The 15620-nt window shown below is 45.1% G+C and overlaps 1 protein-coding gene across 17 annotated transcripts in view; it reads left to right on the top strand.

Annotated features, from left to right (window-relative positions):
- The window catches only part of TP63 (tumor protein p63), a 150917-nt gene that overhangs the window by 97419 nt on the left and 37878 nt on the right, over window positions 1–15620 (top strand). For all 17 annotated transcript variants that reach the window (XM_023933039.2, XM_023933040.2, XM_086843836.1 and 14 more), the window contains one exon: window positions 4537–4791. In XM_023933039.2, coding sequence (XP_023788807.2) covers window positions 4537–4791 — 255 coding nt within the window. The remainder of the gene's footprint in view (window positions 1–4536; window positions 4792–15620) is intronic.

The following is a 15620-nucleotide window of genomic DNA, read 5'->3' as shown; positions in this document are numbered from 1 at the left end:
AGAAGGGCCCCAGTTTGGGTGGGCTGGGCGCTTTCCCCAGCGGCTCTGCCGTGCCGCAGCCTTTGCGTTGCCCTCTGGTGGCAAGCGGCCCGGAGCCACCGGCTGCAGGCTCTGCGCTACCCCGTCCCCCTGCTCCCGGGCCAGAGCCACCCTCCCGGCGCAGAACCCTGCTTAAACCACCTGCAATTTGCACTCTGGCTTTAATTCAGCAACCCCGCCAGCAGAACCATGTCTCTCCTAATCCACAAGCATGAGAACCAGAAAGTGAAGCTGATTGGGATATGGGAAGCGAAACTGATGGTTCAAGATGCATTATTGAGATGATGTTCGGAAATACATAGTCTAAGATCTAATTGAAGCTCTCTAGTTATTTGCAGTTAGACTTGCCTGAAGGTTTTTGTAATGGTTCAGTGATATTAATAGTTTCAGAAACTTGGTGGAGGGAACAAAATAGCAAAGGCACTGAAAATTACATAGTGAGTTCTTTCGGCTTTATATGCAATTCAATTCTTTCCACCAAACAGCTTTCTCTTTATATCAGGAGTCGGTGGTCGGGCTACATTTCAGTCATTTAAAACGACCCTGGGGCAAAATACCAGCATGTGTTAAATTCTGGGCTCCCAACCTGCCAATTTTTAATTTCTGGATGAAATGCTGTTGCGTTCCTCTCCGTGGACTGTGAAAGGAAGCGGTGTGTGTGCAAACACACGGCCTGCAGCCCTCTCCTGAGGGGCAATACCTTGCAGACAGTCTGCAGCCTCTCTTTGTTCTCCCCATCCCCAGCCCTGCTGGGGCCAAGGGGCTGAATTCCTGCGTGTGCCTTCCCCGGGCTTGCTGCCCCTCTAATTGTCCTGTTGTCAGAAGGCGTGTGCCTCCCGAAGCCTTATCAGATTCCTCCAAAACCTTGCAAGCAGTTCAGGTGTTGACCCCTTGAGCGCAAACAACTCCGCGCCTGCCTTGTGGCATAGCTGCGAGACCGGGCTTAGTGCTCGTGTGTGCAGACCTGGTGGCTTTGTCACCAGGATGGAGCACCTGCCTGGGGAGGGGACCCAGGGGCCGGGGAAGCTGAAAGGCTGGCGGGACTCGAAGCGACAGAAGGGGAGTCCAACAGCTGCTTGTGTCAGCGTGAGGATAAGTGCAAGGAGATTAATAGTTATTTAAAGAGCAAATGGGGACACGGCATTCGGCTGTGGCATGTGAGCGTATAAATGCAGTGGAATGGCTGCTCCGCTGATAACATTTAGACAGATGGTCCCTGGACTGAAAGGAATGAAAAGGATCTTGGAATATCTTAAGGATATCTTACATTTTAATGGGGCATTTATTTTATTATTTTTGTTTATTTGGATCCCAGGCAGTACCTTCAGCGTTTCCAGGCTGTGCTGTCTTGTTAACACCGACCGCTTGTTTGGCCATCTTTCCCCATTAGCTTTAAGTGGCCTGGGATTAGAGAAATAGTTTTTAAGTGAAAGCTGAAACACTATTGTTCTACTGTCTGTATGTCTGAGCTGGTGTAGGAGACTGTTTTCATCACAGCTGTCTTCTCATAATTTGCTGGTTAGGGAGTGTGTCTGATTATAATCTCCATGAGGGATGAAACGAATGATACTTCGACATTTTTGAGAAGTCTTCAGGTCTCACTAGGATATTCTGGGGCAGGAGGGCTGTTTTTTGATGAAATGCAAAATTATTGAGCAGGTAAAAGACTCTTCCTGGTACAGTATGTCAGAATTCTGGCTCTTTCCATAAGGAATTAGCCTCAAGGGAAGACATGTACCAAAAGTCCGTTAAATAGGTCTTGGTTGAGTGAATAGCCTGCAGGAGATGAGACATAACTGTCATCTATGTTGCCAAAGCTGCAATCTCCTTTTGGAGAAGAAGAACCAGTCTGGATTGCTCTCTTCCCCCATCAACTATTTAGCTTTGAGTCCAATTAAATACAAACTCTCCCATCTAACAGGGGTGTGCTGGGCACTAATAGCATCCACACTGCTCCAGAGGGGGAAACTGAGGCAAGGAGGGAAAATGACTAACCTGAGTCACTGGTTCACCCAGGATTAGGACTCAATATGTAATTGCTTTTATTACTCTGCTGCCTGCAGGCCTGAGACAAAGGAGGCCCATTAAGTGCAGGGCTTTTTACATGGTGAGGAGCAATCCCTGCCCTGCAGACCTTGCTGCCTGCAGTAGGGTGAGGGTGGAGGGGGAGGAGAGGTGCCTTGCCCAAGGACACAGCAAGTCATTGACAGGGAGGGAGGGAACCAATTCTCCCTTCCCTCTGCTGCCTATCCCAGCTTCCAAAATGAAGCTTTCTGTGCTGTTCTCCCCTGCCCAGACCTTCATAGCACAGCTCCTGGGAGCAAGCTGATCCATCTCAGGAAGGTCCCATGTACCCTACTGAAGATCCTAGAGCACCAGCCTCACCTTGAGTGTTTAATAATACCTGCAGAAAATATTAGCTTCTTCTAGTGAAACAGAAACCTAAGAAAAAGCTGCAGTGGGTAGTTTAAATTTCTCTACTTTCATTCTGAAGTGTAGCTGAAAGTGTGAAATCTTTAGGCTCATGGAAGACACTTCATCCTCTCAAAGGGACTATCCTGTTTTCCTCTGTGGCTGAAATGACTGTAAAGCTGGGTGTTAAATGGCTTATCCAAAGTTCCCAGGAGAGCTCAGCAGATAGATTGTGCCCTTCCCTTTCAGGCCTTTGGAGGGGTGATGTGCTGCTGGAAGCTTCAGTAAGGCTGTTGGGATTCCCAGTATTGAGAAAGATTTTTGTTATAGATCTTGTGGTTAGTGCTCTGACTCAGGGTGACTTGGCTGATAAGTAGAGGAATAACTGTTGGAAGAATGAGGGAACTTTTGAGCCGACTATCTGAAATACTGACAGATAGGTGAGCTTGATCACTCTGGGTGGGGCTGGAGTTATAGGATGTTGAGGGACATGAGCTGCTCAGAGCCTTGGATGAAAGAAAGAGCCTGAGTCTCTTCTGCTGTGTCAGCAGCGAACAGCAGAACCAGGTGCCTTTATTGCTGCATGTTCTTGGCTGAGTCCAGACCTACTGGGAATGGGCACCACAGACTTCTGGGATATGCTGCATGCCCTGGGATGGGCACAGTTAGTGCCCTTTGGACACACACAAGGATGAAGCTGTGAACCCGATGTACCTGACTGAATCCCACTTGTCTGCTGCTCTGTCACTCCGGCCAGTGCCATGTCCTCTGGAGGATTAAAAACATTTGGCAGTTGTCTAACTTTCTCCAGAATACTTTCCTAGCTTCCGAGTGTTGGTAGTTCAGAATTTTAAAATTAGATACACTTGTCTTGGTGGATTTTTCTCAAGCAGAACTTGTCTCCTGCCTTTTTGAACTTAGGTGTTTAGTATTGTGACATTTTGTGGCAAAAAAATAAAAAATAAAAAAATCCATGTTTATTTGTAGGTTTTGTGAAGAATAACTCTGTTGTGAAGAATAAATGGTGTATTTAAGGCAAAATTCTGCTCAAGATGTTTGCTTATTCCCCAACTCCTCTTTTGAGAGAACATGACAGTTAATTTTGTAATTTTTGTAATTTTTTGCCCTTTTTCTATGTTGTCTAGGAATTGATCCCTTTCTATCATACTGAGTTCCACCTTTCTCCTCATTGACTTTTTTCCAAGCTGAAAAGTTGTCATCTAGTGCTACATTACGGGATGACGTTAAAAGGATTTGCTTATTCTTGTCACCTTCCTCTAAACTGTGTTCCCAAAGGTTCTCAAAGGTTTTTGGTTTTGGTGTCTTCCAGTTGTTTCACAAATTGTTTGTACTTGAAGGCTACTTTAGTGCCTTCCAGTTAAGTACTTTAAGTGAACTACTACTAGTTAACTACACTTAGCTGTGCCACTGATAGTTCTTAAGCATGGGAAGAAGCCTTCCATGCTGTCTGTTTCCATTTTACTTGATGAGAACATTAATTCTCTACCACCATCTGTGACTGGTCACTGGCAGTAGAATATGTGGTACAGATAGGCGGGTGGCAACTAACCGCTTTTCCAGTGAGTCACATTTCAGCAGTTACTTCCCAAGGTCCTAACATCCTGTGTGGCAGGATCATATCCACAGCCTGTGTGGAGAGCATTAGACTGTTGAAGATGGTGTAGCCTTGTAGACATTAGAGCCAGTTGCACTGTAGTAACCTGCTGATTTTTATCAGGTTGCAGCAGTACCTCTGAAAAGGCCTGACTGTGTGTGACATAGCGAGCCTGTCTCCCTCTGATGGCTTTCTGCTCTGCAAATCACCTACTGGTTATGCACAGGCTCTTTTCCCAGCTCTGCTGCTGAGCCAGTGTGTGTGACTGTGAGAAGCTGTACTCCTTTCTGTTTCAGTCACCAGTGTAAAGAGGGGGATATCCTTTGCAAATCTCCCTCCTGGTGTGACACCAGTGGTGCTGAGATGATGCTGTGCATCCTCCATATCCTCCATGGTGGAGGCTGTGCCCTGTCTGACCACCTGTGCTGATACAGCTCCTGTAACACTCCTGTGCATCTCTTTGCCTGCAGCCGCAGTACACGAACCTGGGGCTCCTGAACAGCATGGACCAGCAGATCCAGAATGGCTCTTCCTCCACCAGCCCTTACAACACGGAGCACGCGCAGAACAGCGTCACGGCCCCCTCGCCCTACGCCCAGCCCAGCTCGACTTTTGACGCCCTCTCTCCCTCCCCAGCCATCCCTTCCAACACAGACTACCCAGGACCTCACAGCTTCGATGTATCATTTCAACAGTCCAGCACAGCAAAGTCAGCAACGTGGACGGTAAGGACACGGCATCCCTTCACTCCTTCGCTGACTTTGGTCCCCCTGCCCATAGTGACTTTATTCATGTCATGCATACCCAGGCTTGTGCAAGAACAAAGTGACCCGAGTCCTGTGCAGGGCGTGATGTGTCACACAGAAGGGAGACATTTATCTTGATGTTGCTCTGAGAGGGTGTGGTGGGAATTTAACCCTCAGTAATATCACTAAATCCCAGGAGACTAAAATGCCTTGCAAAAAACCAGTCACATAGAGACCATGCATGATGACCAAGTGGCTCTCTTTTTGGGCCCAGCAGGAGCACTGGAGTAAAACCTGAGGTGGGCGTTAGCATTGCCTCAGTGCTTCCCTTGGCTTTCTTCAAAATCCGTGGGTTTGTATGAGGTTTGGCATGCAGGGCCGTGCCAGCAGGGTGGAGGTGGTGCTCCTTGCTCAGACCCATGCAGCGTGTGACTGTCATTTTCTGTGTCCCTGTCCTCCTGCAGCTGGTATGGGAACCCCAGTATATCACCAGCTTGGGTCAGCCCTGTGTGTTGTTTGGGATTTTGTTGAAGGGTGTGGGGTTATTTTATTGTGGAGTTTAGTTGTTGGTTTGGTGTTTTGGGGTTTTTATTTAACAGTTTGCTGTCAGAACACTACTTTTCTTACCAAAAAAATGCAGAAGCTTGAAACCTGAAGCCCAGCTCTTGATCTTTGGTGGTGCTGGCTTGATTGTTCAAGCTGTAGAGACTTCATAGCTCAGGACTCAGCACTGCTGGAGCTGGAAGTCCAGCTGCTGTGGTGTAGGGCTGTATCACAGAGATGTTTACAATGGAGAATATTGATATCTTCAAGATGTTCAATATTTGCCTTCTTTTCCTGTGGTCATTTGGAGTAGGTGCAGTGAATAATGTCCTGCCCCCTGCTACCCAAATAAAAGCAAGGACTTAATTTTTTTTCTTTTTTTTTTAAGCAAAAAAAAAAAAGACTTTTTACCAAAAGCTAAGAGCATTAAAATGGTGTGGGTTTTTTATTTTTCTTTTTAATCTGAGGAACTGCTTTGATCTCAGATACAATCTAGCTGCTAATGCAACTAAAAAACAAACTCCCAGCTACTGCTGCCAGCAAAGCATCAGAGCCCTTGTACTCTCATGTGGAAAAAGATGCTATATAACCACAGATCACTATAAGGTTACATCCCTTATATTTTAAAAGCCTTTTCTGGTAAAATTTGTCTAGAACTGACATTAATAATTTTGGTCAGAGAATCATGTTAAGTGAGGTTAAAATGTGATAGGCCCAGTCACAACCACATTTTCATTTGTTTATGCATAAAAGAGTGAGGTATTTTTAAGTGAGGTTGAAATTGCATATTTTACTCATCTGCCTGGGGAGTGATGCTCTGCTGTAGTTCGCACTTGTTTTCATGTCCTTGTTTCTTCTACTACGCTACACACAGTATTTATTTTCAATTCCCTTTAGGTAAGGAGGGTAACTGTTGGTCAGTTCTGCTTTGCATTTCTCAGGGCAGGCAAATGCTGGCTTGGGTTTTTGCTAGCTGTTCTGGAGGGGGTCCTTTGAAGGAGCTATGAAAAGACATTCTCTTGTATGGTACAAAGAATTATCTAAAGCAGCTGCTAAGAGCCAGAGTGTTTGATGCTCTCCTTTCAACTGTGAAAAGCAGTCTTTTGAAATGAGGTTTGAACGTATGTAGTAGGTTGTTCCAGCAGTGATGAAGGCAGGGGAGCTACTAGCAACCTTAAGTGAGATGTGATAGTGGCTTTTTGGGATAGAACTGAGGGCTGAATTTTAATGTGGATCTAGGTAGTGGTCAAAGCTCAGATTACATGCTGATTTTAAAAAAGAAATAAAATTTCTAAATTTTTTCTGATGACTACATTCATCAGATGTGTGCAGCCTGGGGAAGGGCTCGTTTAGCCTTCCCTCTATTTCATTGCCCTTATGTGGACCAGCAGATGAAGGTGTATTCCCCATGCATGTTGCAGTCTGTTCAGGTCTAAATCCATGTGTTTTACTAAAGGAATGGGCTCTTAAACAGCTGTCTGATTAGGGAGGAGAGCGTGTGGTCCAGGTGCCCCTGTATTAGCTGTGACCAGTCCAAGTGACCCAGATTCAGCTGCTCATGCAGGAGCTGGCAGTGTGCTGTATGCTCACACTGGATTATGCCAGTCCTGTGGGGCTGGCTGGGGACCTTCAATCAATACGCCTTGCAAAGTAGAGCATCTATCCATCTTCGGAGCTCTGCCCTTCTGCTAATTAATCCACCAACTCATTTCACATGAGCTCTTGAGCAGTTGGTAATCTGTGTTCGACAGCTTTATCAGTGGGGTGGGTGGGGAGGGACGTGAAGGCTCTCCTTCCCACTGTCGTCCTGAGAAGTGTGGAAACACGCATGAAATGTTGATGAAAGGAGGAACGATTGCCCCATCCTCTCAGCAAGAGCAAGTTCTTGTAGTTGCTCCCCCCCGTGTGACTTCATACACTTTGATTAATGCCTGTCGTCTTTTTTAATGATGGATTAGGAACTTACCCAACTGGAAGAGTTTCTTCCACTGCAGTGACCTATTAAAAGTTTAATTACTTGATGGCCCCACCCTTATTAAGAGTCCAAAACTTGAAAGCCTTGTTCTTAGTTTGTTTGGTTTAGTTTTCTATTTTTTTTTCCCTGTTTTCCCTTGTGCAGTTCCCCGGATAACAATATTAAGTAAGGAAATCCATTTAGTTGGACTTCCCCCCTTTATGGAGGGGATGAGCTGGTCTGATCCACCTTCTGTCCTTCTGGGAAGGGGTTGGTGGTGCCTGGCAGTGGATCTGCTGTCCTGGCTAACAGCATGGTTCACCAGAGCTTCTGGGCTGAGTCATGTCAGATTAGGTCATGGGAGTGAAGGCAGCGAGCTGGGTAAGAGGAATGGATTATTCCTCCAAAAACCAAGAGCTGCTTTCATGGAGTGATTGCAGACCTGTGAAGGTGCTTCAGGTTTCTAAGCTACTTGGTGCATTTAGATCCCAAGGTTACTTCTGTTGGAGGTGGGGAAAGTGGATAGTTTACTTGCTGGTTACTTAAATACTATGTTTCTGTCAACAGACCTGGTATAATTTTTTTTTTCTTGAAACTTTTTGGTATTGTTTTTTCTCATCCAAATTCTGCAGAGGGGGAGGCTTATTGTCCTAGGGCGGTGGATACCCTTTGCAAAATCAGCAGCATTTGTATAGTATAGGCTGGGAGGGAATGTGACAGCTTCTCTGCTCGGGGTTGTGATGGACTCCTAATTAAAGGAGGGAGGGGGGAAAGAAAAAAAGGCCAAAATTAAAAAGAGAAACACTAGCTGATGCTAGGTGACAGGGTGATTCCATATGTATGAGCAGTTCACTTTGAAAATATTGCAAATTTTCTCTCTGAAGTCTTTCATGACCTTAAGTAGGAATTCCAGTAAAACATGCTGTCTAATCAGGTTAGGTCTCATTTGTATGCAATGTTGATCTAATTAATGATGACAAATTGAGATTGGATTGCAGAGGACTTTATAAGCATCCTTGCTTATTTTTTTAATTAATGACCTCAGAACGCAAGTAGGATTATAAGCAGGTTAATCAGCCTTTTCAGAAGGAAAGTCTTTAACAATTGAAACTCTATTGAAGTGTTTGAAAACAAAAGCCTTTATGGTCTAAATTGAACAAAATTTCTCGCATACATCCTCATACAATAAAACCTTCTTGAAAACCATGCTGCAAAGAAACAAGCAGTTATTGTTTGTAATGATGAGACAGAGTAGGCTGTTGAGGTTGAGGGAGAAGCCCTCTGAATTGGGTGAAGTAAGAACTTAAGCAGAATAGGGTCTCATTTGTTGTGGGAGAATTCCCATATGCCCATGCACTGCAGTATCTCCTCCTGTTTCTGCAGCAGAAGAAAACAAGTAATTTCAAAAGTGTGCCACCTCAGGTTCTTCTTCTTTGTGGAAATTACGTGCTGTCCTTCCCCACCCACTCAGAGTTCAGATAAATAAATAAACAACTGCACTCCCTTTTCGCTCTAAAAAATATTTGGCAATCACCTGCCACTAGCAGAACCTGTAAAATGGGGGAAAGTATGATTGCAGTTGGAAAGTAAAAATTAAAATTGTATGTCAGGGTAAGTAAAAGCTAACATTACTGCCAAATGCAAGCTATCAAAAAATGAATCTGATCCGCCCATCCCCAAAAGCAAGATACCACCTTATAAGTCATGAGACTTTTTTAAAAGACAAAACAGGTTCTTCTTACTCCCTCCCAGGTTTTTGAGCCTTTAGGGTGCATCTACTAAATATTTTATAACTTTCCTTGATAGTCACAAGAAGGCAGAAATTGCTTTAAGTTTTTTAAATGAAAACTGAAATTTATTTGCAAATTTTTGATTCTGCTGAAGGAAGACACCAAGCCCTGTGAGACTTGCATAATTTAGGTGTTGGCTATACCTGAGTTTAGCAGTTTATTCTCATGCCCTGCAGTAGGTTGGAGCTGAGCTGGGTTGGTGCTTGCAGGGTTTGTTATGAAACAAGGCACCCTCCAAAGCTGCAGTCCGTGTTCCAAGCAGGCTCACTGGTTTTCCTGTTCTCAGTAAACTCAGCTGTACCTACAACCATCAGAAAATGCTCAGATTTCAGACTCTCTTTGCTAGCAAAGCTGGATAATAGTGTGTGTGACATGCATGAAAGCAACTAAGTGGATTGTGCTGGCTGGGGTTAGTGAATTTGGAAAAGCTACATTTTAAGGAAGTTGAAAAGAATGCACTTAAATTAGTCCACACAAGCAATAACAGGTTTTTGTGGCTGAGAGAACAGATTCCTTGGCTGGGCTATCTCAGTATTTCTATTTCAGATTGGTTCATTCCATTTTTATTTTAAACACATTCTGTGCTCTGATCCAGGTAGTAAACCTGGGATATTTTATGCCAGTCTCTATATAAAATGAATCAGAGGACTGTGCATAAGCATAGTGAAGCAGTGAGAGGGCAATTAGATGTGTACACTGCCCTGACTCAACAGTTCCTAATTATGTGTTCAGTGTTCTTTTAAATAATCTGTTCAAATAGGGCATCATTTCAGTAACTCTGGTCATGTCCAGTATGTCCTGACTGCTGATTATCTCTTGGTATCATAAGTGAAATAATTTTTTTTAAAGGCTGGTGACTGTCTCAGTGGCTATACGTGTAAGGCTGTGCTGAGTGTAATCTTAGCATTGTGATTCCTTGGTGGTGTGTAGGTCAGTGTAATTTGAGCTTTCCAGTTTCACCCTTTAACATTGTATATAAGTCTGTTAGGGGAGTGGGATTGAACGTGGCCTTGTTACAGGATTTTGGGTGTTCTTATTCTCAGAGGCTCCTAGTCAGCAGTGGTGTAGGCTTTGCCTGTTTGCAGAGGGCGGTTGAGAAGGGTCCTTGTAAGAGACTCATTTCTGCAGGGGGTTTGCAGCCCTCCACAAGCAGACAACTTGGTCACCTGTGGGTCACTCTGGTAGTAAATTTCTTCAACCCAGCAGGTTCCCCAGCAAAGTTTATTTCACTGGTGATAGCCCCCCCTTGTTAGGGCAGAGAGGAAGGGAAAAGATGCTGTAATCCAGGGGGGAGAAGCAGCCTGGAAGGAGAAGGCAGCGGAGGAGGGCATGGGGTTGCAGTTTGGGATGCAGGCACTGCAGGCTGATGCGCTGCTGTGAGCTGAAGCCTTCATGGCAAATCAGCAGTGCTGCTGTACTTGGCCATTTGCCTCAGGTAAAAAGTGGCTCAGATTCGGCTTCCTTAAGCCCTCAGCAGCTGTGCCTGCCTCAAGAGGCTGCTTCCAGCATGCGTGGGCTCTTGGCGCTGGGCGGGTGTCAATTGCCACCATCACTCTCGTGCAGGGACAGGCGGCAACTCTTTTCTTGCTTGAGGAGCTTCTGAGGTGTGTTTCCCTCTGTGTGACATTACAGGGCCTAACACCAAGGCTGTTCAGGCATAAGTAACTTGTCCGAGGTCATCTGCCTGGAAAGAGAGGAGCCAGGCTTATTGTCTTTGAAGGAGGTGCCTTTCTCACGGCAGGGAGGTGTTTTCAAGCTCACAAAGCTGGGAAGAACCAGTTCACCTGTGAGAACCAGTCAGGAGGGGTCTGCTGGCTTCTGTTTGGGTTTTTATGCTTGAGTAAAATGAGATTTTGGTGCACTAGGTTCCCATTAGAATGTAATTGTGTTTTTTCCCCGTAATATCTTTGTCATGTATATTTTGTTTTTATTACCAGTTATCATCTTCTGTTACTCCTTACAAGCAGCTGTACAGACCTGTGGAGCAGTTTCTAGAAAATGCCTTTGTGATGTAAGCTGCCTTGCACTTTTTTTCCCTTTTTCATGTCCCAGATTGTTTTGTAAATCCTACTGAGGCAGTGTAGCCTCTCAGTGTGAGCAGGAGTTTTGCTCTGTGCTCTACAGGAGCAGTGGCCTCCGTGGTGACAGAGCTGAACTGTGGTGCAGCACCACACTGTAAGGGACGGTCTGTACCCCGTGCAACTTAGTGGTGCCCAGGAAGAATGAGAAGGGAAGTTATGTGCTCACTGTATGTACTGGTATTTGTCTGCACTGGGAACTGAGATTTTTGGTCTGCTTTGAGTGTGTGCCCTGATCTTCAAACAGCACAGGCAGTGTGGGGTGCCCAGTGTGCCTGCCCTGCTGGGAGAAGGCAGGCATCAGATGGTATGAATGATCTCCTCTCCCCACTAGGGTTTAGCTTCTTGCTTGCAATGTTTGTGGCTGATTTCCTCCCGCTGTAACTGGAGATGAGTTAGAGCTCACTACAGGGATCCTGCACTACTCCTGGGATCTGCAAGTGAAAAATCATGAGGCTTTAGAATACTGGATGTGGAAGGGTTGTGTCTCCCACCGAGGCAGAAGATCCTTCTGCTGTTTTGTACAAGCAATTTCCAGTTTATGGCATCATAAATTTTTTTCTTCTTTAGCAAATTTGTTTTAGGGTTTCAGCTATTTTTGAAGGAAAACTGAGGGGAAAAATTAGGTGCAAGGAACTTTTTTTTTGCTTTTAAGGAGACTTTTTTCTTGTCTATGTGGAAGGGAAAAAGCATAATTAAACATAATTTTCATCAATGCAACTTGCACAAAAAAAGCCCCACCTACTTTCATGAGAAAGGAATAAAGAGAATCGTAATCCTGGATTAGGTATCTTTCACTACACATATATAAAAACAGCACCGTGTGAAAAGGGGGAAAATACATATGTGTACATACACACACCAAACATAACAATGTGCCTCCAGCAGTATTACCAAAGGAATTAACTTTACAAGAAACAGCCACAGCCTGGAAAGAAGCCATTTTTTCAAATAAAAGCTGAATGAGACTTGTGGTTTCTGAGAACTGTGAGAAGGAAGGGTTAAAAAAACATTTACAGATAAGAACAGATGATGCTGGGAGATGAGTGAACATCTTGAAGTAGGGGAGGGTCACTATTTAAATCAGCTTTTCTTCTTTTTTTTCCTCCTCTTAGTTAAAAATTGGCTTCCACTAAGAACAACATGTAGGATTAATGTAGTGCTTTAAATCTTCAAAGTGCTGCACAAACATGACTTCCCTAATCAGCAAACACCTTTCCTTGGTAGGCAAATCAGGAATGGAGTCGCCATTTTAGAGAAGGGAAACCAAGGTGCCAGAAGTGCCAAAGTTTCTGAACCAGCAGTTTTTTGGAGTGGATTTTTTTTTCTTTTTTATGCTTTAGTTTGTTGGTATTTTTTGGTGGGTTTTATTTTATTATTATTGGTTGGTTTTGGTTTCGTGGGTTTGTTTTTTTGGGGGGAGGTTTGGTGGGGGTTCCTTTTGCAGCATTCAACAGTGGGACTGCCCCTGGGCTGGCATGTAAAAGCTGCTGAGCTCTCCTGGATTTCACAAGTGCTAGGCATGCAAAGCAGCCTGGCAGAGCTGAGAGAGGCATCAGCACAGTTGCCTCCTTACCTTTCCAAAGGTCACAGCTGCTGGCCCAGAAGGGAGGCAGCAGCTCCAGGGTAAGGAGGGTTTCCTAACACGTTGCCAGTTTCCCCCATGCCATTGATCTCTGCAACTTAAAACTGAGCGCTGTTAGAAGATATTTCAGCCTTAAAAAAAAAAAAAAAAAAAAATCGTGCAAAAACTATTTGAGTGGCTGTTGAGTAAGTTGCTTTTGGGTAAACTTTTTCAGGGAGGCTAGTTCAAGAGGTGTTGCACACTGTGTAGACAAAGACTGCCCATGGAGATGATCATTCCTTTCTTTAGGTCAGCTGAAACACTGCATTTGTCATAGACATTGTGTCCCTGCCAACTCTATACAGAGCACACAGCAGCTTGGAGGTGTGCTTAGGCAAGAATAATTCTCTGTGTGCTGCATTGGTGGTGCTCTGTGTGCTGAGGGTTTACCTGTAGTGCTTGGCAGGTGAAGAAATTCCTACTTTGTTTTAAAAAGAAGTGTCCTGAGTAGGGATGGCTTCTATATAGAAAGAGCATGAACTTTATTATGCAATGGAAGTCTTTTCATGAGGTTTTGCTATGTGCAGGTGTGTCAGATTTGTTATTGTAAACACAGCAGGATAGCTACCCAAGAGCTGATATCTTAGATCCTCTTGCAAATAGACCAGAGCATTGATAGAAATGTTACCGTTTCCAGTTGTTCAAGATAACATTTAAACATTGGAACAAAACTTGGTGCAGCCACAGGAGGAGAGTGCTACTTCTCCCTCATTTGTTTTATTTTATTTTTTTAAATGTATTCTGTGAGTGATTATTTAACAGAGAAAAATATTACATGTCTAATAAGAAGCAGTGTTTTATGGTCTGCTGATACATGTTAGCTGCTGAAGCCCATCTAAATTCAGCTTTGTGGAAAGCTGAAAAATGTGCTAGGGGAAAGAGGAAAACAGCACCTGAAGGCTGACATGGCTTTCCTAAACAAATGAGACAGGACTTGGGTCTACATTTTATGGCCCTGTTGTTTTCCCCATTAGCCATGGTGGCCATGCTGCCCTGGGGCTCTCCTCCCCACGTGTTTTGTGTCCTGGGGTGCACCACACTCTCCTCCTGGGGAGAGGAGATGTCCTGCTCAGGAGCAGCGCTGCCTGCATTTGGCTCCCAGCCCAGCCTCGGAGCTGCTGCTGCCCTGTGATCTAGATGTGATCTGGGTAGCATTGTGCAAGTCATTCCCTCTACCTCCGCTCCCCCTCTTCCCCCTTTCCACCCACCCACCCTCAAATACAAAACTGTGATCTCATGCTGTAAAACACTTAGACCCATGATGTGAGATGCCCCAGGGAGGCAACTGGACGCTGCTGCTTGCTGTGTGTGCCCTATCACTAGCCTCAGCTTTCAGGCCTCTTATTTTGCTTTGTTTACAGGGCATCAGAGTCTTTCTACAGACTAACTTTTGGGGCAACTGAAACATATCTCCAGGCTAAAACTTAGAGCCTGGGTCCTGCTTGGGTTATTGCTTCCCCTGCCTGAGATACTGAGCTCTACCAGCACTGGGCATACCGGGGGTGAAAATTCCTGACACACAGGCCATTTGGGGGCTATGGCTAGAGGGAATGCCTGTTCCTGTTGTGTAGGCAGAGTGCAGTGCTGTACCAGTGCTGTGTTAGCTGTGGTGCTGAGCCTTAGCAAACTCACCCTGCTACTTGTCAGGGCTCATTAGCTCAACTGTGTGAGCTGTGGTTGAGAGAGCTGCCTCCCTCCTGACCTCACAGTGGGAGAAAAGTGAGTCCAGGTTTGCTATCAGGCCTTCACCCAGAGCTCCTTGGACCCCCACTTGAAAGGCAGGGCTGGAAGGGATTCCCATGGGGAAGGGGTGGGAGCAGTGCCACTGGGCTTGGTGCCCAGCCTGAAGGGTGTTTGCAGGGCTGGCAGCGGGGCGGGCAGTGCATCTGCTCTGTCTGCATTTGAGCATCAGCATTGCACGGGTGGGAGAGAAAGAGTCTTCCCATGAGATGTTTGTCCAGTGTCTGAGCACTGAGTGATCCTTTGTTAATCAGCAGGGTGGTGGCTGGTTTTGCAATGAGTTCCCTGTCTCCCATCTCTTCTTCTGCAAACCTCTCATACAACTCACTCTTAGTCATTTTTTTTAGACCCATCCTTGGTGAGTTCTTGTAGGCATATGAGCAAACAGGACTTTAACAGGAATCTGTGCACTTCTAGATATCCTACTAAAACCTCTTATGGTATTAGCACTTAAAAAGAAAGTGATGAGGCCCTAGGAAAATCTTCAGAAGTGTTCTTCAGAATCATTAGTTCTATAAGGTTTGACAAAGACAACATGTGGACTGACTGCTTTGCAATCAGTTTCTATAAGGAATTCATAAATTTGACCTTTATTTGGCATTCCTTTTGTGTGCTGACTTCTCTGATGAGTCATTTTTGCCCATTTCCTTTGCCATGCCTTTTGAGCTTGGAGTCTGTCTTTCTGGGCTTGTTTTCCAGCAGACTGATCTGTGCAAGATAAAGATGGGGAGAGCTGGGTTGTGCTGATGCTGCTAGCGTTCAGAGGGAGCGCTGCAGCACTGGAAGAGCAGCAGCTACATGGGCGAGACAAGTTCCAGGATGAATTTGCAGGGACACGTGCTGGAAGAAAACCATTTCCATGCTGCATGTCTGGTGTCAAGAGAACAAAAATGCTGTGATGCTGTTAGTCACCCTGCTGATCTCAATCTGTTTAATGGTGCTATTTTGTTTCAGTGTAGTGATATTCTGATGTATGTTTTGCGGCTTGTTTCAGAAAAGCTTCCGAAACAGAATTCATGGGGCCTTTCTCTTAAGTGAGATGGCTTGGTAGCATCTTAAACATTGATAAAGCCAAGATT

This window comes from Cyanistes caeruleus, chromosome 10, assembly GCF_971803275.1.
Source record: "Cyanistes caeruleus chromosome 10, bCyaCae1.hap1.1, whole genome shotgun sequence".
NCBI classification, from domain to species: Eukaryota; Metazoa; Chordata; class Aves; order Passeriformes; family Paridae; genus Cyanistes; species Cyanistes caeruleus.
Note: the sequence above shows the minus strand (reverse complement) of the source record. Positions and strands in the feature narration are given on the sequence as shown.